The following is a 24,648-nucleotide window of genomic DNA, read 5'->3' on the forward strand; positions in this document are numbered from 1 at the left end:
GGGAGGGTTTGAGGCTCTCTCAGGGTTCTTGTGCTACTCATTTTTAAGAAAAGTGCGATGAAAATAAAGTTTGATCGATTACTATCCTAGTCGCCTCCTTGGAGGAGGGAGGGGCGAGCCAAGTTTTACAAACAAACAAACAAAAAATGGAAGAGTATTTGTTTTGAACAATAGTTAGTATATATACTTCAGATTGTTGTGTACCTGTGAAAAGAAAAACAGAACTTCTACTTACGATGGTTTTGGAACAATGACCAGAAGCAGACTGACGCCGCCCGCTGAGGTAACCAGCCACCGCCAAACACCGATGAAGAACACAACATCCAAGGTAGCTTGAAACAACTGAACACATGAGAAATAATCCTGAACTTCAATGCCCTTCAATTTAAAAACGGCACACTTCAATGAAACCATACAATTGCGTCCACTTGTTCAACATGAACCTTCCTCCAGTAGATTTGCCTCTGTAACCTTTGTTTCCACTGCACAAAGTACATCCGTCTAAAGGTTGTTGTTTTTTTGTTTGCAACACTTTTTAAGATCTTGTTTTCAACTTTTCAAGCTGTTTTATGGGCTCAACTTGCCCCAACATTGGTGGCTCATTTCACCCCACAGCCTCCATGTTGGAAAATCAGTTCCCCGCAGTGGTTCAGACAGTAGTTTACATCAATCCGACGAACATGCACGTCCTTGAGTCGTGGTCACATGACGACTCTTGTTCCCAGGGTTGGGTCAGTTTCTCCACTAGCTCGCCTTGCCCTGTTGTCCCCTATGTCTCAGTATCATGCTTGTAAAAACAGACGAGACAACACAAAGAATCTCTCGTCACAACATTTCTCAATATAGAATTCCAACCATCCAGCTCAGAAGAGGACGAACTCAACTTTCCTGTTCATCTTTTCTTTTTTAAATTATTATCTATCGGAACTGCTATGCGAGTTTAAAACAATGAAGCCGTTGTCATATCATGTTGTGTGTTTATTGAAGAGCACACCCAGAGACTTACATGAACAAAGAATAACAAAGCCAGGCTGGAAGGCCCCAATCACAGACAGATGCCATCGTATTCCAAACACAGCGTCTGCGTCTCACAGTTAATTCTGACAACAAGAATTACAACTCCTGTTACGTTGCATTCATTTCTGAGGCCTCACCTTTATTTTTATGTCCATGAATAATAAACATGTAAGGCACAAACCCCACACTGACACACATAATCACACATGCCTACCTCCTGTCCCATAAAAAAGTACACACACTCACACAGGTGACAGATTCAAGTTTCCCTAAAACCACACATTTCCTGGTGTGGACCGACTCTGGTGGCACAAAGCCGGTCCAACTCCAGGTCAAAATTGATTATCCACTCAAACTCACAACTATTTTAATCTTTGAGCGCTGTGGGCATTTTACGGTGTTAAAAGTTGAAGTGTCGTCAGATGGGACGTGAACCGTGGGTGAGGGTGAAAGGGCGACGGTAAGCGGGCCAGGGTAGATGAGGACAACGCTGAGGGAAGAAGAACTCGAGTCACTTGGAGAAGCACGCAGGGTTTTCCTGGTGTTCTGGTGCTTAAAATAAGACATGAAGGGGTGACGTGTCAAACTTATCTGAGCTGTTGATCTGTCAGATGAATTAAATAAATGAATAATTTCACACCAACGTCATTCCTGGAGTCGGAGCGAGTAATTGACATCCTCCAGTGAATATACCAGTCAAGGCTCATCTTCTGCAGCCCACGTTAAGAGAAGTACAAGCACAATTTGGCTGCTTTTCCGTATGCAATATTTGTTGTTGACAGAAATTAAAATCTGCTGTTTTATAATCAAATACTTGTGGATTTTTCCTCATGGAAAGTCGTATAAATCAGGCTCCTCACACCTGAGAGACATGGTTACAGAGCAACTTGCAGGTTGACTTTTGAAACATTTACATGTCACAGTGGCTGAAATGTATCGTTTGAAAGGTTAAAGCAGACCTTAGGTAACTTTGACACAACAAAGTCATAAACTGAGGAGGAAATGGCTGCTAGGAGCGTAACTCTTAATGACCTCCTTTTTTTTTCATAACAGACTATTGAATTAAATGGGTGTTACCCACCACTTGAGGTAATTACAGTTCCGTTCATCACAAAAGCTGAAAGTAAAACGTTAATTAGAGGCCTTGCATTAAGTGCGATGTGGCCTAATCCCATCCAGGCTGCCATAAGAATGCCACAGTTTCTGCTTCAATACGGATAATCACCATCCTCAATATGACCTTGGGGCGGCCCGGTGGAGCAGTGGTCAGCACTGTCCCCTCACAGCAAGAAGGTTCTGGGTTCGAGCCCTGGCTCCATCACAGGGTCTTTCTGGGTGAGTCTCCATGTTCTCCCTGTTCCTGCTGGGTTCTCTCTGGTACTCCAGCTTCCTCCCACAGTCCAAAGACATCAAGAGGGACCAGGTTAATCCAGACTCTAAATTGACTGTAGGCGTGACTGTGAGAGCCAATGGTTGTCTGTCTATATGTGTTGGCCCTGCCATGGACTGGTGACCCGAAAGCTGCTGGGATAGGCTCCACCCCCCACCCCCCACCCCCCACCCCACCCCACACACACCTCCAGTGACCCTTATAGAAAATGCATGGGTGGTTGCATGGATGGATGGATGGAATATGAACTTGTAGCAGTGTGATGATAAATTTAAATTATGACATATGTGTCAATTGTTACGTTTGTATAAAATTTTCTCAATAAGAATGTTGTTCTGGTGCTTTTCGTCAAGTCAGTTCAGTTTTACTTGCATTGCACCAAATCACAACAAAAGTTCCCTCCTGACTCCTTCCAAGCAGAGCAGGTCCAGCACCTCACTCCTTCAATGAATCTACACCCAACGGTTCTCCATCTGCCAGCACATCCTGCAACAGTGGCGATGAAAACCTTCCTTTTAACAGGCAGGAACGTGGAGCAGATCCAGGATCAGTGGGGACGGACATCTGCTTTGACCGGTTGGAGGGAAAGAGAGCAGGAGAGACAAAGACGGATAATGGAGGAAGACAGATATACAGAAGGAAAGAGAGGGGCAGAATGATGGACAGACAGGGACGTGAACAGGTGACGCTAAGGGCAGCAGCTTGAGCCTCTTCAGGTCTGTAGCCTCCTCCAGAAGCACCTGGGATCTGGGAAAGCACAAAAGCTCTGGAGAAGAAGATGAGTTAGTTACACATGTGAGTATGATTTATGTAGAACACATACAGGAGGACGGAGAGGAAAGAGAGAGAAGCCCAGTGCGTCATGGGAGATCCCCCAGCAGTCTACGCCTGTAGCAGCATATCTCAGCCCTAAGCAGTCCTGACTATAAGCCTGATCAAAAAAGAAAGGTCTTAAATCTGCTCTTAAACTCAGAGAGGGTCTACTTAAAATAATAAAACAAGTCTAAATTTTCTCAAGTTTTTCAGTAAACCCAAAAAAAAACTGGGAAAAAAAAAAACATCAAAAGGAGTTATTTTTGGGGAGAAAAAAATTACCAAAAAAAAAAAAAATGACTTAGGCAATTATTTTAAGAAGGTGACGATACAAAGGAGCCTGAGTGCTGGCAGGTCTGTGTGCTCGAAGAAGAATGTTGAATTCTATTGTGAATTTAACTGGAAGCCAATGCGGAGAAGCCATTAGTACAATGATCTCTAATCATTTCCTCGTTTAAACCTGAAAACCTCCTCATCGGTCTTGTGAAGAGTCTGTGAGGACATGATGGACACCCGTTTATACCAGGCATCCTCATTGTTCTAATTTATGTGGACTATTTCGACATTTATGGGCAGATGTCTCGAGCAGGTCGAACTGGTCCGACGATAGAAATCTAATCAGGAAGACACTGAGGTAAACACCCCCTCCGTCAGTTTCGCACATTTCCAGCTAGGCAATAGAGACAGATATGTGACTGACGTGACACCACGTTACAAACCGCCTGCTCTGATTTCTTTTATACCACACTGGATGAAGCACCGTGCAGCCTATGAGCACCGGAGCCTGGAGTTAATCAGACTCATCCTCATGTCCTCAATGGAATCACAGGTGAGGAGCAGTCAACCAGACAGAATTAGAAAATAATGTGTGATTTTATTGAATTGTCACATTGCGTGACTTAAAATTACATCATTTTTCTCCTGGATTTGCCACCCTGCACTTCTGATGCATCTCGTTATGCTTGTGAGTGAATGTCACTCACTTTGGGGACTTGCACTTGATCTGCTAAACCCCTAATCTGGAGGAAATAGGTGATTTTATTTCGGAAAGCAATATGAGCAGCACCTCATTGCCCTCGTCTGCTGAGCTGGAGGAGTTGTGTGTCTCATCTGGAGCTGGGCGGGTTCACGTGGATAAGGTCAAGATAATAAGCCTGACTTACTTTAACAGCCTCACCACTGTCACAAACATCTGGACTCGACCCCAAGTCAGTCAGCCTGTGCTAGCGATGACTTTGAGTGTGGTTTGTGTTTGTGGAGTGATTCATTATTTAAATTTATTCAACAAGTGGTTTGTAAATGTTGAAAACCCCAAATGCAAAACAGAGTTTTGGAGGAAAGCTTGACCACGCTCCCCGTACGTCTGGAAATTTGGTGCTCATAAAAAAATGAAGCAAGAACAACAAATTGCACGGTAAATTGTGCAACATAGTTAAAAAAAAAAAACTCTTAAAAAAAACAGTAACAGTGTCTGTACGTGACTCTAATGCGTCTTCTCTGGGTATGAAAGGGTGCATTGATGCCATCATGGAGCCTGTCATCAATGGCATGCTGTCTCCACCTATACAAACACACTATTAGTCTATATGATTTACAGTCACAAGCTACCTGGACATGTTTGACAATCATCAATCAGGCAAAAGTGACCTCCTGAGTCATTGTCACCGGTGACGCTCAGGTGTGGAGGTGTGTTTGGTCACACGCACTTTCACACTGTAGGATTCAGGAGCTGTCAGAGCAGTATCGTCTAATGACCTGCAGCTCTTGAAAAGCTGATCTGCTGAAGGACCCTCTTTACTTTCCCAGACCCACATGGAGGCGACGCACCGAGGCGTCCAGCAGAGGAGAAGCAAAGAGCCGATGGAGAAGCTCACCGAGGAACAGTTCCTGAAAGATCTTTACCTTTTCATGAAGAATAGAGATACGCCCATCGAGAGAATCCCACATCTGGGCTTCAAACAAAGTACTTCTCATGAACTTTTCATCTGAAACTACCGGATTAAAATTGTGTCAAAAGCCTTGATGAAAACATGCAGTTATTCAAAGCGTTACAATCATTTTATGTGCTAAAAATACACTGAATATCGGCAAAATAAAATGTACATTATTATTGATGGCTGTGTGGGTGTGACTGACTCTTGTCCACACACACACACACACACACACACCATGTGTAATAATGACAGGAAAAAGCAAAATCTAAAGAAACGTTCACAAAATGACACGTGTTTTCTTCACGTTTAGACGATTCTTCATTTGATTGGACAACAAGAAATGAATCCGCATCAACATGTGGGATGTGTTGCTCTTGTCTTATTACATAACCGCGGCTGAAACTTTTGTGGGGGGGGGGCTCACGATGGACATTTTATCAGAGGAATAATCGATCAAATACGACAGAAAATAATCAGCTTATTAATTACAAGTAGAATCAAGCCTTGAAAACTATTTGATGATGTATATTTGCACTCTTTTTTTCCCAGTTGATTTGTTTGTGATGTTCAAGACTGTCAGAGACTTTGGAGGCTACCAACAGGTACACACCCTTTTATCATTATTATTATTAATCATCAGTGACAGTCGAAGATGTCGAAGAGGTCCTGTGTACTATTCCTATTGTTTATCACTGTATAAGATGGTGATACTGTCTTTAATTCTGAGGTCACGTGGGTAAAGTGAGTGTCTGCAGCCTGACTAATGACTCCTCTCACTGACACACTCTTCCAGGTGACTATGCAGCAACTGTGGAAACAAGTTTACAATACACTCGGCGGAAACCCTCGAAGCACCAGCGCAGCGACCTGCACCCGCAGGCACTACGAGAAGTGAGCTCAGTGTCATTTGTGTTTGTCGGCACGTCTGTGGGTGGAATGTATTTTTAACAGCGTCGTGTTATCTGTGAAGGCTGCTGCTTCCGTATGAATGCCACAGGAAAGGAATCATGATGAGCAGCGTGCCCCTGCATCCTCCCAAACTCTACCACTACACCACGTACAGCAAAGGGGACAATGACAGTCCGAGACCAGCCAAACGCAAACTGTTACACCCGCCGCTGCACCAGGTGGGTGTTACACCCAAATGCACAGATGCAGGAAGAAGAAGAATGCTCAGAATGTCCCTTTACTGAAGAGGCTTTATTGGGATACATGATAAACTCCATCCATCCATCCATCAGTTTTCTACCGCTTATCCTGTTAAGGGTTGTGGGGGGTGGGGGGTGGGGGCTGCCTTTGGGTGAGAGGCGGGGTTCACCCTGGACGGGTCACCAGTCCTTGGGAGGGCCAACACTACATATTCCCAGTGACTTTAGCCCCTTTCAAGAAATTTTCATGGAATGTATTGTGGTCCCCAAAGTGGGGTCTGTGGACCCCCATGAGGGTCTTCTGGTGGGTCAGCAGCAAAAGGAGAACTAGCATTTTTATTTCTTAATCATATTATATCTACTAAATATCTATAAATTTCTATAACATGACTTTGCAAAGTTTCTGTTCCTTTTTTTTGTGTTAAATTCTTGCAAATGTATTCATGGTTTCTAAAATAAGACAAGTAAATTTGCACAAAAAAAAATCAAAACAAATTTACAATTATATATATGATCCATAGCCTGAAGAGGCAACATTGGTCCCTCCTTCAATGGACTCACCACCGATGGTAGGGGCCAAAGGGGTCGGGTGCAGCCAAGGGGAGACCTTGGTGGTCCGATCCTCGGCTGCAGAAGCTGGCTCTGAGTACGTGGAATGTCACCCTCTCCAATGGGAAGGGAGCCTAAGCTGGTGCGTGAGGTTGAGAAGTTCTGACTTGATGTAGTAGGACTCACCTCAACGCACGGCTGTGGAACCAGTCCTTGCAGTCCAGACTCTCTTCCACTCTGGCGTTGCTGGCAGTGAGAGGTGACAGGCAGGTAGTCGTTGCCCCTCGGCTCAGTATGTTGGAGTTTAACCCAGTGGATGAGAAGGTTGTCTCCCTGAACTGGACAGTGTCCTCTCTGGGGAAGCCCTTGTTCTGCTGGGGGACTTCAGCGCTCACGTTGGCGACAACAGTGAGACCTGGAGAGGCGTGATCGGGAGGAATGCCCCCCCCGATCTGAACCCAAGTGGCGCTTTGTTATTGGACTTTTGTGTCTTGGCAACTGGTCGGGATGCCTCCCAGACACCTCCTTTGGGAGGTGGTCAGGGCACGTCCACACATTAGGAGGCCTTGGGGAAGACCCATGACACGCTGGGGAGACTGTGTCTCTCAGCTGGCCGGGGAACACCTCGGGATCCTCCATGAAGAGCTGGACAAAGTAGCCGGGTAGAGGAAAGTCTGGGTCTCTCTGCTTAGGCTGCTTCCCCCGACCCCAGATAAGCGGAAGAAAATGGATGGATATATGTTATATATATATGGATATATATTTATTGCTTGATCTTTTTAAGGGTCATAAGTGTTTAGATGCTCCTCTGACCACAGCTGCAACTAAAATATCTCTAGATTTGAGGGTCTCTAATGAGCAGAACCACTTCAACTTGCGAGTCCAGAACATGAAAAGTTTGAGAACACTGCTTTTTAGTTTCAAAAATTGTTTGGCATATTGAGAGGTCCACTGGGTTCCATGCAGGGAAAGAGAGAGATGATAACTGATAACGGTGGCTGATGGTGTGTAATGGACTTTTTCACACTAACAAGAATAAAAAAATGAGATTGAACATGATAATTATTTGACTTTAGAGGTGTTTGAGGGCAGATGTTGTCGTCCTCTGACACAGCTAAGCTATTTCCCACATTTATGCTAAGCTTAAGTACTCAACTTCTCCGTTTTCCTCCCAGCAGAGCTCTCACAGCCTCCAGTCAGACCTGTACCCTCTGACTCTCCACCACCCTCACTACTACCACCCGAGCCACGCAGTTCTGCCCTCCTATCTGCAAATGTCCCCCTCAGTTCTGACATCACACAGCCCCCCCATGGCCCAGTCCCAGTATGCCTTCCTCTCATCAGGTCTAAACCCAGCAGAGAGGGTCAAAGAGCCACTGGAGCAGCTGCGCTACCTGGCAGAGCAGTACAAGTGTTCATCTGGACTGCAGGAGCCACTGAACCTCAGCGTTAAAGCTTCCAGCCAGATGACCCACAGCAAACCCACATCCTCGTTCACCCCGCCCACATCTGGTAAGAACCCAAAGTTTCTGAACACACCCTCCCCTCTGTACACTGCCCGTTACCCTCGGGTGGTGAGAGATGAAGGAGGTGAGACAAAAGATGATGGGGCAAGTGCAGAAGTGCCAGTGCATCATTCGAGAGCCAGGGAGGGATTCGTCATTGATCGGAGATCCAAAACAGCCCCAGGTAGTACTGACTCTCCTCCAGCACTGATGATAGACGAGAGCTCCCCTACAATGACACAACCGCTCAGTTTGCCAAAAACAGAAGATCAAGAGGGGAGCCCAGAAGTCAAGAGGCTCCATCTCAGCCACATGCAGCCCAGACCCCCCCAACAGAACAAGATGGAAATTGAGATACCTCTCTCAGTGTTTCACAACTGGCTCAGGATGTACGGACCCCAGGCCATGATGCACAGAGCAAAGCAGGCAGCCCCTCACATCCCGGAGGAGTTCTCTGGCCTACAGAGTTCTAACAAAGACATCGTCCCGTCCAACCTGACATTTCACGGTCCTGCCCAACGCCGCAGCTGTAGCCCAGCAGCGGAGGATCTGAGGTGGAGGAACGCCCCCAGCCCTACATCAACGGTCCCGACAGCTGATGATCAACACAACACAAGCCAACAACATTTCACCAGCCACAAGCCTTCTAGTGGCTTTCTGAAAACTGCAGCCAGCCAGGATGTTTGTCTGTTTGATCAGCTAGATGTCAATGAGTCCCACAGCTCCAAAGCCCCAAAAAGCTGGAACACCTTTGACCAGGGGACTCGTGGTCCCTTTGCGGTCCCCCAAGATCTCACAGTCCCTAAACCCAGTAATGAAGTCCCCGACCAGGGCGGGACCAAGGCACCGGAGACGAGACCCTCCGCTGTGCTAACGCTCAATTCAGGCTCCGCCTCTGTGTTACAGCTGACGTCTGAGGAGGTGATGAAGCTGAAGAGAATCATCTTGAGCTCCTTGTGATGATGGCGGGTGGAAAATAGCTCAACACCACATTAAAGCTGTTAAAGGGCCATCTCCTCTTGTAGGTTGTCTTTGATGCACACCGAACAACCGAAGAAGAATTCATTGCTGTCACAACTTTGATTTGAAGACCACGTGCACTCTTGACCTTTGTAAGATTTTGTACAGTAAGATATTAAATGCTTTAAATTAATATCATGTAAATTACACAAATTCACATGATTAAAAGACTTCTGATCATTTGCTGTTGAGTCCAGTCATTTAAAATCTATTCATATTTATTTTTATCAGCTTACATGTCGTCTCAAAGAGGAAACATCATTTTTGACCACATGATAAAAGGTTGTCCCCACGCTTGTGTGGCCCGAACTTAGGAGAACAAGTTGGAAGCTGTACAAACTGCAGGTCACGCCACCTCCCCAGCACACACTTTCATCTGAATCCAGCCTCACACTGAAGAGCAACTTCTACTGCACTGAAATTCCTCTTTTAATAACCACAACATTCCACGGAACCTGAAGCTACATTCAGGAAAGACAGGTTAATTATTGTCTTTTAACTTCAAGGTCACGCAATTTTTCACTGCCAGATCTGAGTTACAGGCTCAGACCGTGGAGATGATGAATCAAAGAGACACACGTACTGAATATCGAGAACAAAATAACAGCGTTGTGTAATATGGAAGTCCTGGGCTTCTCTGCTGTTCTTCATGGAGTCGATGAACGCGGGATGAGTCACGCCAGATGAATTCAAAGCCAGTGTTTACTACAGGGGTGGCAGCCTGTACTGAAGACGCTTGATTGTTTGTTTGCCTGATCTGAGGTTTTGTTATTGTGTTGGAATTTAGGTGTGACACAAGCATGTACACTGCCAACAGTTCAAAGTTCTTTGAAGAATTAATTGCAAGCAAATTGATAATGATCATCATTATGTGCCAGTAACTGCAATTCCATGTTTGTGTAATCAAAATGCACATCCTCAAACACCTTTAAACGATTACGAGAGAGAGAATCTGTGCAGGAACTAATAAGAGTTTCTCAGCAGATGTTTGCATGAATTATCTGGCTGCAGCTACAAGAGGCTCAGGCAGTAACGACGTCCAGGTTGTTTCTTCGCTCACATTCCCCTCCGCATTCTGTAATGCGTCACTTTATGATCAAACACAAGAAAAACACAACCACATCCGCATCAGTTCCTGGTGCCGATGAGGAGGATTTATAGTTCTACTTATCAAGTAAAAAAGACTCAAAAAAAATTCAGATCATTGTTGTCTGTCTGTCTCTCTCTGTCTCTCTCTCTCTCACACACACACACACACACACACACACACACATCAATTGATGACATTTATTTGCTTTTGCTTTTTTCCATCATAAAAACACACTCGGCCAAAACATTGATTAACACTTGACAATTGACCCAGCAGAGCAGGAAAGAGAGGGAAAACACGAGCTCTAACTTGTTCCCACACTTTTTCTAATGCGTGGCCGCGTCATGATTAATTTGAGGCCATGTCACGCAACGTTTTCCCTTGATTTGATTAATTTTTGGCCACAAAATAAGACAATAATAAATGCAATCAAAGAGAGGGAATAACTCCAATCTTATGGCTGGGATTCTTTCGCAGCCCCTCTGAACACGCCGCTGCTGGTACAGTGAGTTTCTTTTCCGTTTAGAAAATTGTCTACTATTTTTTGACTCGCTGGCAGCGATGATTCATGCTGCAGAGGTAAAAGAACGACAAATAAATGGCGTTACGCTAAACTTGGAAGATTCTTCAGTGGAGTTTGAAATGGCACATTCATCATGTCCAGGTCGGTTTCCATGCTGAGGCTTGTTAACCACAAGGAATACGAAGCATCTCTCACTCCTCCAGTTCTACTGGATCGTCAATAACTGCGTGGAAAACACAACAACACAAGAACACAGTTTTTTAAAAAAGTGCTTGTTCTCGGCAGTTTTTCAGTTCAATCTGTTTTAAATTTGGAATCTCATTCTGTTCTGTAATGAACTCAAAGGCACAGGAATACCGATGTAGAAACTTCATTTCTGTGACATGAACTCGGCCATTTTCAACATTCCTGTCAAGAACAAAGTGCCAGAGCTTCTGTACCACGGGCTTTGTAGAGAGCGCTGTGGTTTTTACCTGGACGGCATTGGTAAGAGGATGTAACTGGGTCACATTTATCAGAACACTCACGATTGCTAATCATAGAACGGAATTATCATGGCTGTCTTGCAACACTTCTAACACACACGATGAGGGGTCCGAGCTCTGCTGTCGACAACATACACAGAGGAATGAAATCTTGTTGATGTCTTCCTCTACGAGTGGCCAACTTGACCACAAGTTCAAGCAGCGAGGCTGTAATGTCATTCAGTCGGAGCTGAGTCGGTAAAACAGGTAGCAGCCGATCATACGACAGAAACGCTGTCACCGCCCTCCACACTGCTTTTACCACAGCTATCAAAGATCGCACTGATGTCACAGGATGATGGCGGTTTGATGAAACCCATCACTTCTTCCCAGATGTCTGTTCCCGCAATGTTGAACGTGACACGTACTGTGGATGCTGTGTCTTACAGATGGAAATAATCTCAGAAGGGCTGGTTGATTTCAGCAACCTCATCCAACTGTTGTCATACACAGACAAAGAGAGACGTGAGGAGCGCTCAAAGTGAGACGAACCCGCATCGTAAAAACTCAACCCCGTCATCTTCTTAGATTCTTCTTTATCACCCGTCGAATGTCTCCAGTATAACCAGTTCTACTGGACATCTTTTTGACCAATCTTTGCCCTTTCTCTGCACACACACCATGATCCTCCTGAACAATATGTGTAGGGGCGTTCATTATGAGCTGCCTTAAACCAGACACGTGGACTATTTGCTATTGTAATACATCAAGGTTCCCAGGTTTGCCGTATAATAGGGCTATTATGTGGTTGGGTGTTAGAGGAATTCATCTTGCTTAGCGGCTCTGTGTCTCATGCAGTCGTGACACTGCATTGACCTACATAGAGGAATGCCTTGAAACTTTTTCAAACTCAAAATTCACCACCAATTTATAATAACAACTTGTTAATTAAGCCTGAGCTGCATTCAAAAGAACCTCCCAGGTTAATTGCACTGTAATGTCACAAACTCATTTCAATAAAATGTTTGAAATGTCATGCATTTCTTACGAATGCTCAGAAAGATTCAGGCGTGTCCCTCCTATATCCATCATCTCTGTTGACGTATTTCTCTCTAAGAATAGGCACGGCAAAAAAGATAAATGTTATCTCAGCCTACGTGGGCAGTATTTTGTTTCCCACTCAACACTTTTTGTTGCTGTCATCCGAACAATTCAGTTGGTATGCTAATTTCAATGCCTCAGAGTCAATAGCACGTAGCCCTGTTTAGTATAGAACCACAATGCTTGCCTTGTTAGCCTGTCACAACAAACATATGAGGATGTGAGTCTTGAGTATGAACATTTTGTATTTAATATGACAAGGGAACGCAAATGCTGGACCCTCCTAACCCTGAACTAACCCCCACTGAGCTGCAGGACCCTGCGAGCGCTTTTGATTAAAGACTCCACTTTGACTCGGAACTCACGTGGCGTGACTCCTGGACTTGTGGTGTTTGCCACACATTCATTTGTGGCATCATTTTAGATTCCCTTTTACCTTCTAGTCGCAAATACTTCACGGTAGGTGCAGTCTTTCCTTCTCCACTGAAAAAAACTCGGCAATCTACGGCGCTTTAACCATCCATTTCATGGTGCATTTGAGTGCATCTCAAAAACGCTGCCAATTTGCATGGCTTTAACCATCTATTTTATGGTGCATTCAAGCGCATCTCAAAGGGAGATTCACAAGTTAAGATGGCACCAGATAAAAATCTAGATCTTCCTACCCATCGAGAACCGATCAGAGTTCCGTATGACTTGTGACTTGCTTGACTCTAATCATGGTAACTTGAAGGTTCCCTCTTGTCCACGACTAAGACTGTAGATACGTGAATCCAGCGGAGACACAGGGGCCTACCTCTCTTTGTAGTAGGAGGACAGTAAAGTGCGGATCTCGACAGACAAATCTGGAGCCAGTGGACCTTCGCTGGTGGAGCAGGGTGTGACTAAGCAACAGGAGGAAGAACAAAAACAAAACGAAGGTGTTAATAAAAAGCAGTATCATTATCAGACTCAAACATTTCCCATCTCCCGACGTGACTGGAAAGGTTTTGACCAAGTTTCACAAAGCAATTAAGAGCAAAATCCTGCTTGTTTCCTTTCCTGACTTGTTTTTACACCCTGCTGTCAGATTGACTGATTAAAAACGGAATATTTTGTCCACACACACAAAGATTCCCCAGTGCTGCTGCTGGTTTTATTGGGATCAGAATGGTTTTTGTTGGCAGGCGGTGAAGATAATCTCCATTTCACTTCTCATTGACTGACTTGTTGCCGTCAGTCACTGTTAGTATAAATCATTTATTTCTTTTCGTCAAAGTATTTCCTGAAACCGGTTTGTCCGCTTGCTTGTGTTATTCTGTCTGCGGATGAAACCCAAGTGAAAGCTGAACATGCAACCATAATTCTGTGATAAAAGGCCAGTGATGAAGCATCCGTGGGAATGTTTTCATGGGAGGTTTTTGATAGATGTTTTCCTTCATTTCCAAATTATACACAATCAACTTGTAGTGTTATAAAACCTAAAGTAAAACAGCTCTTTTCGCTGTTTCTACTGTATATTCACATCATGAACTCTGCAGTTTCTTGTCACCTTGCATCTTTCACCTTTGACTTCTCTCACTCGCAGCATTTGGAGTCACTCTAACTTATTTCAGCTGCACGGTTTTGGACTGAAAAGCTGCCATACATATCAACCAATGTTTGCCTCCCTGTGCCAAACTGCTACAAACCCAGTCAACATTTAAGAGCTCAAGATATTTCCCACAGGAGTTGGTGGAGAAAACATGGACGGCAGGCAGAGCACGCAGCCCTCCACCCAGGAGGAAATGCAGCTGCAGAATAGGAATTGTGCATCTTCAAAATCTGCTCGAACATTTTCTTCCTTTCCGGCAAAATAAGTCTTCCAGATCACTGATGACGAGCAGGGCTCATGCCATGTCAAGAGCTGAATACGTTCATTCATACCCATCAAAAATGTCATTAAAATATGTTGACATTTTTCAGACATATCGACCACTTTATAGAAAATAGGTCTTCTGGCAGGCAGATCCAGAAAACACTCAAGATAAATTCAAGAAATGTCACATGAGCGCAAGGAATTTGATCAAACTTCATCTTCAGGACCCAGGATCTCCGACCAAGAGTTCATCTCGTCACCATAGTTGAGTGAGGCCGGCCCTTCTTGTGTGGACAGATTTCAACGAGCACTTTGGTAGAAATCTGGAAATTAGCAAACTAGCAGGCGATGAAAGTGAGCAGATGAACTGTGGGCTCTGTTCTGGATAGCAATTTTTGTTCAAACCAGTTGAACGTAGCATTCCAGTGCCGGTGTCCATGTATGTGTCCATGTATGTGTGTCCATACGTGTGTCCATGCATGTGTGTCCATGTATGTGTCCATGTATGTGTCAATGCATGTGTCCATGCCGGTGTCCATGTATGTGTCCATACGTGTGTCCATGTATGTGTCCATGTATGTGTGTCCATACGTGTGTCCATGTATGTGTGTCCATACGTGTGTCTGTGTGTGTGTCCATGTACATGTCTGTCTATGTGTGTGTCTGTACATGTTCCCATCATGTGGTGTATTGATTCGGGGATCATGAGACGGTGGGAACTGATGGGTGCCCCCTGGTTTGCCTCCCGCTGTCTCTGCGTGCTCCTCTACCTATTTCATGGTATAGTGAGCCCTGCTTCACCATGATGGATTTCTTGGCGTTGTGCATTTCAATCTTCATGAAGTCTTCACAGCACTGCTTCCACTGACCTGCAGCAAGCGAACAGAGCAGGAAAATAAATGTCAGAGCTTTTATCGGCAATGATTTCCTATCAGCCGCTGTCACTGTGCAGTTCAGCTGTCATATTATCGTGATGTTGGCAAGCTGGCAGAGCTCACAATACACGCTGTCAACCTAAAGAGATGATGCCTCAGCCGCGGCGCAAAGAGTTCACCTCTCATGTTGGAGGATGGTTCTTTTCGGTTGCTTCTATGGAACAATTTCCTACCACAGCAGCTCAGCTTTCAGCACAACGGCCGTCAGCCAGAACAAAAGCAGAGTCCAGGACGACCTTTCATCGTTCTTGTCCACAATTTAGAGATTAAACTAAATCAAATAAAGACTGAGTCACACTCAGTTACCTGAGTATCATGCTGTGGTTTGTTTTCCTCTACAAAATCACAGGTAAAACTGCTAAGAACGAGGAGATTGTCCTCCACACTGGAAACATCGTGAGCACACAAGTAACTTTTCTGTTGTTGTTGTTGGACTTTTCTTCTTAAGTGTATTTAAAGATGTATATAAAGTCAATGTCTTTATGTGTGGGATTAACGAGTGACATGTCCTCCTAGTCTTTTGTTTTCAGAGACCGTCGTCTCCTCCACACAAATGTTTTTATCAACAACAACAAAAAAAGCCACCTCAAGCAGTCGTAGCTCGGAACAAAGATGCCGGTAAACTAATAATTGGATTAAGCTAATTTAATTTTAAGTGCGTGTTTGGTAACATCAGGAGTGGCGCGTCTATTTATAGAATACTGGTGTGACAGCAGGGCTGCACGGTGGTGCAGTGGTCAGCACTGTTGCCTCACAGCAAGAAGGTTCCGGGTTTGAGTCCCGGCTCCAGCACGGGATCTTTCTGTGTGAGTCTCCATGTTCTCCCTGTGCCTGCGTGGGTTCTCTCTGGTACTCCGGCTTCCTCCCACAGTCCAAAAACATGCAATTTGGGGACTAGGCTGATTGATACTCTAAATTGACCGTAGGTATGAATGTGAGTGTGAATGGTTGTTCGTCTCTCTATGTCGGCCCTGCGATGGACTGGCGACCTGTCCAGGGTGAACCCCGCCTCTCGCCCGTTGACGCTGGGATAGGCTCCAGCCCCCCCGCGACCCTTACTAGTAAGGAATAAGCGGAAGATGACGATGGATGGATGGATGGTGTGACAGCATGTCCCAAAATATCAAGCCTGTTCTGTCCAGCATCAAATAATTGCACACTTGCGCCCTCCTATTGATGTTCCATTATTCAAGATTTATTTCACATCCTGCTTAACTCACTCAGAGACAACAAGGCAAAAAGAGATTATCATAGTAACCGAAAGGCGCACGTTAGCAGAGGAATGCTCCATATCTAGGTTAATGACTTTATTCACAGCGTTGACGTGCCCGTGTTAAAAAAATATAACAGCAGTCATTGCGCAGGTTTCACTCAGTATTTTTTGCCCCTTTACAAGACACAAAACCTGATAAACACGCCTCCTGACCGTTTCAAAGTCAATGAGGCTCAGCAGAGGTTGTGTCAGGAGTGTCAACTTCTAAACACAGTTACAATAGGCTCACTGACAGCTACGCAGGAAACACGCAGGCGGAGGTCACCACGGTGCAGACATGCAGCTGGAGCATGCTGACAAGTCTGACTGGCACCAGCAGTGGAATAGTCATTAACCGTGATTCCACTGATAATGGCTTTAATGACTCTAGAACCCATGGTTCATATTGGAGAACACACAGTGTGTTCATCGTGAGTTGCCTTCAAAAGATTTAATCACAACCAAATTATGATGTGACTGTGACCTCAACCCTAACATCGTAAGGTTCACACCCACATGTCCCAAGAATGGACCAAGAGTTCATGAATGTTTTTGATTCGATGTCCTTCCACGTGAAAAGTCCCTCGGACATCGCAGTGCGCTACGGTCCCATCGAGTGGGAGGGACGTGTTTGGATTTAGCTCTGAGGAACGGACGATTGTTGCACTGTGGAGCAAACTTCACTTCCCGCACTCACTAGGCGGCGCTACATGACACACGCTTAACTATACATGAAGTTGCTGTACATCACGTGAAGACGACACGAATTCATTCTGAGGTAATCACACATTTGTAACGTCAGGTTTACTTTCTGTAACCACTAGATGGCACTGTGACTTGAATCCAGCCCTTAGAGGTCTTCAGGTTGGGATCCAGCATCAAGAAAACCTCCGAGCACAGTAACACAATTCATCATTTTGTGTTGTTTGAGCAAATATGAGAAAGATCTGGTCAACCCACAAGAAACAGGAAACCAATGTATAAAAATTGCGTAATTGGGTGTCACCACTAGGTGGTGCTATGACTTATCTGTCCGAAAATGCAACAGGATCCTCTTGGCCCGTCCTACACCCCTCCAACAAGAGTTTGCCAAAATTGTCAAAAATTGCTTCTGTCAGACACAACAGAGGTCATAACCTCCTTGATGGAGGCACTAACATTTATAGTGATATCACCAGTTCATGACCTCTGGACTCTGCCTTCTCCTGAGGCTGTTGGCAACTCGTCTGCCGACCTAATCTAACCGAAACTTGCTGACATGTGATGAGACACTCGGCCAGATATTTTGGAGTGATCAGAGGTGTCAGGGTGTTGCAAAATTAAAAAGAAAAATAATATATTGAACATGCCGTTCACACCCATATTGTAGATGTGGTGCCAGAGGGCCTGGATCCAGCGCCGTGAGTCATCAGCTGTGTGAGTCACAAGGGTGGCTGTTACATCCTCCTCTCCCTCCCTCTGTGTACTGATGCACACGGTCTGGCTGTGGACCGCGTCGGCCTCCGACATGCAGACTATCGTGTCCTGACGGATCAAACACACTCATCATCAGGATGGACTTGAATACAGGCGGTGATACTGCAGCTGAATCACTGAAGTAGTCTAAATATAAGAAGTACAAAGTACAGATACTTGTGTTAAGATGTGAAGAGTAAAAGTAAAGATCGGTCAGTAAATTAGGTAAAGTACAGATGCCTGAATTTCTACTACGCTACAGTAATATTTGTACTTCCCATGTGAGACTAACAATACCTCTCACATCAGAGTAGTAGAGTAAGAAGTGCAAAATATCTCCTGGGTGTAACAGAGGAAACCCCTTTGTGAGTAGTAGTATATGAGGAAATACTCGAGATTGGACCCACGGAGCAACTCACGATACGAGATAGAATCAAAATGGAGTCATTCAGCAATACTCATCCTGCATTCAATGAATCTGTTAAACGTCATAATATTTGTGTAACTGAAGAAAAAAACTGCTAAAAAGCCTGACTTCCTTATCAAACACACACGCTACATGTGTCAAAAGATGTTTGAATATTGATATTTCATACGGATTTTATTGATATTAGTGTACCCACATTGTATTATGACTGAGAAAGTACCTCAGTATATTTCAGCGTTGATATTTTGTCCCAGCCCAGGACAAAAATACTCCTGGCTACCGTATCTTGACTCTTGTCTACCAAGTTGTGCCTCAGCAAGATTGTTGTGGGACAGAATTTCTCAAATGCAAAAAGGTCCAATTTAGTTTGGGATTAAATCCATTTTTGAATGAATATATTTAAACAGGATGTGACTGAAATTAATCTGAGATTGAGTGTATGATGCTATTAAAAAGACAAATACATCTGACAGACAAGAGCTGGGACACTGTTTAGACTAAAGTTTCAAGTCAAGGTGTGGACTTTCATCGCTGGGATCTCAGTCATCACGGTTGGTTTCATCTCCTAAGAAATCAACTCACTGCTGCCCTCCAGTGGCGCCGCCTCATTATTGTAATCCCTGAAAACTGAATTAATGAGACCACACTCACTTGGAACTGACCTTTTTGATAGGGATTACAAGTAAGGGCTTGTCCTCAGACTCCAGGTGGTCTTGACTCTGATAGCAGACGAGACTCTGTCCTCTGAGGACACCGTAGACGTCCTCCCAGCAATTGAGGTCCTCTTCAAACTGAATGAGAGCAGGGAGTGAAGCCACGCTGCGAATGATAATGCGATGATAAAAGAACTCCGATGAAGAATAATAGATGAAAATCTATTCACCTTAACCTTGAGCTGTCCACTGATGACTGGCTCGGCCATGCACAGAGGCTGAGCAACCAAGCGACAGCACATGTTTCCATAGAGAGGCAACCAGAATGGACTCTCCTCTAGGATAGAACAACAGAGGAAGTGCTGATTCCAGGGAGGAGAGGACAGGAAAGGAGAGAAGAAGCAGAGCTCACCTGTTGCTGCTAGAGAGAGATCATGGGTCTTAAAACCATCCTGAATGTGTTCGATTCTCAGAGTTGTGTGAGCCAACAGGTTGAACTTTGGCCCCTTTTTGTTATCGGGGGAAGCCGGGGGTGACACACTCACAGGTCTCACATCTCCCCCGCTGGACATCGATCCACAAACAGCTGCAGACTCAAACGCAGCACGGATCTTTTTCCCAGAAGAACATCCCAAAGATCCCCCGAGACGGCTCACTCTCCTGGGTCCTAGAGCCCCCGCGGAGAACTCATCCACCACACAGCTGCTGTACAGCTCCACTTGAAGCTGAAACCCCGGGCCTACATCATTGCTGCCCACACACACACACACACACACACACACACACACACACACACACACACACACACACACACACACACACACACGCGCGCGCACACACACAAATACTTGCTCTTTAATGTCTTCACAGTGGGAGAGATGCGCCTTTAAAAAGCTGTCAAACGTACAATAAAATGGTGTCTTCAAAACAAATGTCAGTTAAAGTCCTGTCGACCATCACCAGGTCAGTGTCGCGTATCTGTGTGCCACACTGAAGCAGGCAGAACACGGCGCAGCGATGCAGCTCTGCAAGCACAGAGAAGCAAGCGTCATAAACGTGTCTTTGCCCTGGAAACAGATCCACCTGGACAAGTCTAAGACAGCAGGCCCTCTCATCATCCCGATTAAGACTCACCTCCTTTGTTTTTGAAGTACTCCGAGTCTTTCCACATGAGAGGAATTCTCAGGTCTATCAGGTAAAAGCCACAAAGTTACAACTGTGTTAACCATTTTCAGATGTCGGGAATCAGGGCTGCGGCGTGTCAGCGCTCACCTGAGAGAGCTACTTTTCCTGTGCATGGGACTGCATCTTCAGACGGCCTGCAGTAAACACAGTACAGGGTATAGTAAAAGAACAGAAACACGACTTCAACCCACAGCAGTACAGCGTTAACGACCAGAACTGACAGTGACTTTTGACCTTTGACTACCAAATATTTTCAGGTCATGTTCAAGTAGCGGTGGATTTTTGTGGCAAATTTGGGGAAATTCCTGAAGACGTTGTGTTCATGTGGGTGACAGTGACCTTTGACCTGCAACATTTTTCCAGCTCATCTTTTAGCCTAAGTGGGACATTTGAAAAACTTAACTCAAGGCGTTCCAGAGATACTAGTAAGGGTGGAACATCGGGTATATCGCATGCGTGTTAAATTAGTTTGACCTTTGACCTCCAAAATCTTTTCATTTCATCCTTTAGTCCATGTGGACGTTCAAGCCAAATTTCAAGAAATTCCCTCAAGGCGTTTCTGAGACATCACGTCAACGATAACAAATTGACAGCCCAGAAACACGGCCCTCGTTCACCATTCACGCCCGGAAACCAACGCAGGTCTGAGCGTGGAAATCTCACGATGAGGATCACGCAGGACGCAGGAATCCAGGCGTGCCTCAGCGACCATAGTGTAAGACACATCTGCCAATGACAAACGCAGCCGTTCATTTGAGTATCACACTCCAGCATGTTCCGTCCTTCGTTTGATAAATGAGGGCCTCCGGTCTCTGGCCTTCGACGTTTGCTGGCGTGGAAGCATAAAAATCAAACTCAGGCGACACATCTGAAGAGTCCCTCCCACGATCTCATCAAGACTCACTGTTTCTCCATCACTCCGAGCTCATTACCATGGATCTACTGCATCCCTCCATCCACCATTAACTCATTCATATGAAGAATACGCGTGTGTTAGCAAGAGCACGAGTCGGGAATTCCGTCTCATAATGAAAAAGCTACTGTTGAGCACCGTGTAATGAGCAGGAGACCTCAGACGTGGGCTCGTTACGATAACTTTTGATGAATACTGACACGAAATTCATCACCTCGGTCTTGGCTCATAGCCAGACCTCACATATATGTTAATTGAAAATGTCTGTTGACATGTTGGACGTGTACTGCCGACACTTTACTTCTTACGACTTAGCCTGCGGCCACAGGGGGTAGAGAGGAGTTCAAATAAACCATCACCTGCATGGACGCGCTGCGGGTACATACTGGATGCATGTTACGTTGCATACCTGTGTTTTATAGACATGAGTACCGCCGCAAGCAGCAATGTTGCAGGTTCAAAACATTCATGCTTATGGAGAGCAAGCAGCTGCAGCCACAGACAGGAACAAACAGGTTTCAGGCTCTGAGCAAAGTCACGTCGCCTGGTCATGAGTGAAGCAGCGGCCTGTGTTGATCCGGCTGCTGTTCGCCCTCCTTCAAGCCACGATAAGGAATCTCAGCACGCGCGCTCAGGACAAACACCCTCGCGTCTCTGGTGCGTTTGATTTCCTCAGATATCTGGAATAATGAGCTCAGCATTAGTGCCGCCCATGTTCCTAATCACGGGATGAAGTGTTGTGACATGACTTATGATGATGGTAAATGAGAGGTGACCTGCTTGTGCTAAGCCACGCCCCTTGAGAAGATACCTAGGCCGTCTTGTTTTGTTTCTATCTCTCTCCCTTCTACCTACAATAGTACAAAATTCCATCCCTTATACTCTGGACGCAGTGCACGGGAAAATCCCACTGTTCGCTCCTTGACAGGTAGCCGGCTGAGCTGAGGAGGCGCGAGTGCTGCCGCCCTGTGTCATGGATCAAGGCGTTGACTGAGTCAGAATCCAAAAAGAAGAGGTCAAATATCTTTTTTTAATCTGAAGACGTTCAACCACAATCAAATGTGAAACCAGGTTGGTGTGGGGGGTGTGGCCCTTGGCTCTTAATTGCAGGGCCAGCACCTGTGCCAAAGGAATTCGTGTTTCCAGGGGTGAACTTGTGCGTCATTGCCAGCGTCACGTGAACCTTCTCCAGTTCGTGGTAATTCGACTTGAGGCAGGACGCACGAGATTAAAGCAGCCAAACTATAAATAAACAGGTTTGGAATGAGGGTTGACATGGCTCAGAGGTAGAGTGGCCATCTAGCAACTGAAGGGTCGCTGGTTCGAAGTCCACTTCCCCCGGTGACCATGTTGAAGTACCCTTCAGCAGTGCAGATAATGCATGGATGGGAGGTTTGGAATGTAAACATATCTGACCTCTAGTGTCTCTAAGAGGTATTGCAGTCCGCAATCACCTCACTGGCATCCTCTCTCACCGAGCTCGTTCTTCTTCAGCGTCTCTGCACACAGTAATCTGACGTTACACTCAACCTCACCTGCGTCCCGCTCTTTGGAGGACCTGAGCTCTCCTCATCCTCTGGAGTTGACTGAGCAGGGCCAGAATACGCGTGTTACAGGTCAGCAGGCTCTTGGAGGCCTCCAGGGCCTGATCCCTCTGGGAACAAGCAGCCAGGAGCTTACTGGCCCCCTCACGCATCCGCACCTCCCTCTCGATCTGCTGCAGCACCTCCTCATCCTGTTGGGGGGGGGGGGGGGGGGGGGCGGACTCAAAATATTCAATAGATTCGTTTGAATAAAAAGACATAAAAGCTTTCCATATATATATTTTAGAATATCAGGTGGTTCACAATGGGTTGTAGTTTCAGCTGTATTTTGAAATATTCAGGAAATTATCTCAATATTTATTGTATCGTTTAAGGACAATATGATATTGTGACCCGTGTGTGGAGTTCCTGGCCTACTGATCACTGATCTACAGAAAGAAAGATAAAGGGCATCAGGTGCTATTCAGAGTCTCACGCAGTTCACATGTGACTCTTAGCGGCTGCAGGCTTCAAGTTCACCAACTCAGACCTGTTACATAAGAGCCTTGAACCCATGAGGTGACGGCGTTCACCGCCATCACAACAATCCTGAGCAGAGTCCTGCAGTCAAGCCCCGGCATCATAAACACTCCATCATAAAACAATCACTGACTCATTTTAACCAAGTAGTTCAACAGAAGAGTGACCTTGAAGGGGCAATGACAGTTTCCAGAGCAGCTGATGGAAGTGATGATCCACTCAGAGCTGTTCGCCTCGTGATTGCACCACATGGACACTCTAGTGACAGCATTCCTGAAGTTCTCCCTCGAGACGCTGTAAAGTCGCCACGAGTGTTTCATTTACCCGGAATGTCTCTTTAGGCAGAGACGTCGTGATGATTTACTTGAATGGGCCTCACCGTGACTGTTGCGTTGTTGTTTCTGGTGTCAGCGGGTGACAACACCCGAAACAACAACACAACAGGCTCTTGTGAGGTCCCCCAGCCGTAGCCTTACAGGGATAAGAGGGTTGTTGCATAATTCACTCTTTTCACCAGTCTAAGTATTGTTGGAATGCTGAGGTTTGTTCCCATCAGATCCGGAAGATTACGCAACACCCGCTTCACTTCTCACTCAGCAACGTCAACTATCTGTGATTTATTAAATTCTTTTCTTTCCAGGCCGCATTGTTGAAGATGCTCACTGGAACACAGAATCGTTTCTGATCTACAACTGGTTTTTCAAACAAAACACAGTTTGGATTCCAGTTGGGTTGCATGGTAAAACCAGCAAGTCCTGGTCTTTGTTAACGTATCGGCATCGCTCAAAAGGGTACGGCCCAGTTTCACTCACTTCTCTTCCCTGCTTGTCATCAATGGAGAACAATAAATGTGATTTGAGAGAACATGTTAACATGCATGTGTAAAATGGAACTCGCACACAAACTGGTCTTTACCCTGATAAACACCATCCAAATCAGCTGGAAAAAAAAAAATCAGACATCAGCAACCAAAGTGTCAAGCAGCTCCATCTTCCAGATTTCATTCTTATCTTATCTTTTCAAAATTTACTTTAGAAGATAAAACCTCCAAAACTTTGCCAATAAAAAAAACAAAAAAAAAAATCACAAATGCATTAAAAACCTGATTGCATGATGACCACCAGTGATAAATTCAGTAAGTTTCCTCCTGTCTCTCCCCTGGGCCTGGTACCTCACGAGGATCTGGTTTCTCACCTGGGTCGGGTCGCTCATGGTCCCGGTGTTCAGTGAGGTCTCAGCTGGTCTCTGGTCCGTCGCTCCAATGAGCCACCGGAGCAGTTTGTTACTCAACACAGCTCAAAACCGTCTTAATCCTAATTACTAGAGGCTGCAGAATGACGGATTAGAGGCATCACACACTTGATCTAACACACA

General features: G+C 45.3%; 2 protein-coding genes across 3 annotated transcripts; one reads left to right on the forward strand and one right to left on the reverse strand.

Annotated features, from left to right (window-relative positions):
- Positions 1 to 3,875: 3,875 nt before the first annotated feature.
- arid6 (AT-rich interaction domain 6) lies at positions 3,876 to 9,549 on the forward strand. Of its 2 annotated transcripts, none has more exons than XM_086188020.1 (6): positions 3,876 to 4,049; positions 5,027 to 5,183; positions 5,704 to 5,756; positions 5,948 to 6,045; positions 6,125 to 6,281; positions 8,027 to 9,549. In XM_086188020.1, the coding sequence occupies exons 1-6, from the start codon at positions 3,972 to 3,974 to the stop codon at positions 9,314 to 9,316; spliced, it is 1,833 nt and encodes a 610-aa protein (XP_086044146.1). In that variant the 5' UTR covers positions 3,876 to 3,971; the 3' UTR covers positions 9,317 to 9,549. The 2 variants fall into 2 exon arrangements, with proteins under 2 accessions (XP_086044146.1, XP_086044147.1); XM_086188021.1 differs by having other exon boundaries at positions 3,877 to 4,049; positions 8,030 to 9,549.
- A 127-nt stretch (positions 9,550 to 9,676) lies between these two features.
- LOC147243698 (rhotekin-like) lies at positions 9,677 to 24,554 on the reverse strand. The gene is made up of 12 exons (XM_086187556.1): positions 24,469 to 24,554; positions 22,747 to 22,946; positions 20,386 to 20,432; positions 20,248 to 20,301; positions 20,021 to 20,138; positions 19,526 to 19,863; positions 19,344 to 19,450; positions 19,123 to 19,251; positions 17,937 to 18,102; positions 15,162 to 15,260; positions 13,351 to 13,438; positions 9,677 to 11,212 (listed from the first exon to the last, which is right to left on the reverse strand). The coding sequence occupies exons 1-12, from the start codon at positions 24,484 to 24,486 to the stop codon at positions 11,206 to 11,208; spliced, it is 1,371 nt and encodes a 456-aa protein (XP_086043682.1). The 5' UTR covers positions 24,487 to 24,554; the 3' UTR covers positions 9,677 to 11,205.
- Positions 24,555 to 24,648: the final 94 nt, after the last annotated feature.

The sequence above is a fragment of the Aulostomus chinensis genome, chromosome 19 (genome assembly GCF_037954235.1).
Source record: "Aulostomus chinensis isolate RoL2024-O1b breed Wild chromosome 19, RoL_Achi_v1.0, whole genome shotgun sequence".
NCBI lineage: Eukaryota > Metazoa > Chordata > Actinopteri > Syngnathiformes > Aulostomidae > Aulostomus > Aulostomus chinensis.

Bases quoted from the DNA above. Each gene is read 5' to 3' on its own strand.
- arid6 (XM_086188020.1), top strand. From the start codon at position 3,972: ATGAAGCACCGTGCAGCCTATGAGCACCGGAGCCTGGAGTTAATCAGA. The intron at 5,184-5,703 runs GTACTTCTCATG...TTTTTTTCCCAG, and splicing joins ACATCTGGGCTTCAAACAAA to TTGATTTGTTTGTGATGTTC. The intron at 6,046-6,124 runs GTGAGCTCAGTG...TTATCTGTGAAG, and splicing joins ACCCGCAGGCACTACGAGAA to GCTGCTGCTTCCGTATGAAT.
- LOC147243698 (XM_086187556.1), bottom strand. The intron at 19,864-20,020 runs GTACGTTTGACA...GTGTGTGGGCAG, and splicing joins TTTGAAGACACCATTTTATT to CAATGATGTAGGCCCGGGGT. The intron at 15,261-17,936 runs GTGTGAACGGCA...CGCTTGCTGCAG, and splicing joins GCACCACATCTACAATATGG to GTCAGTGGAAGCAGTGCTGT.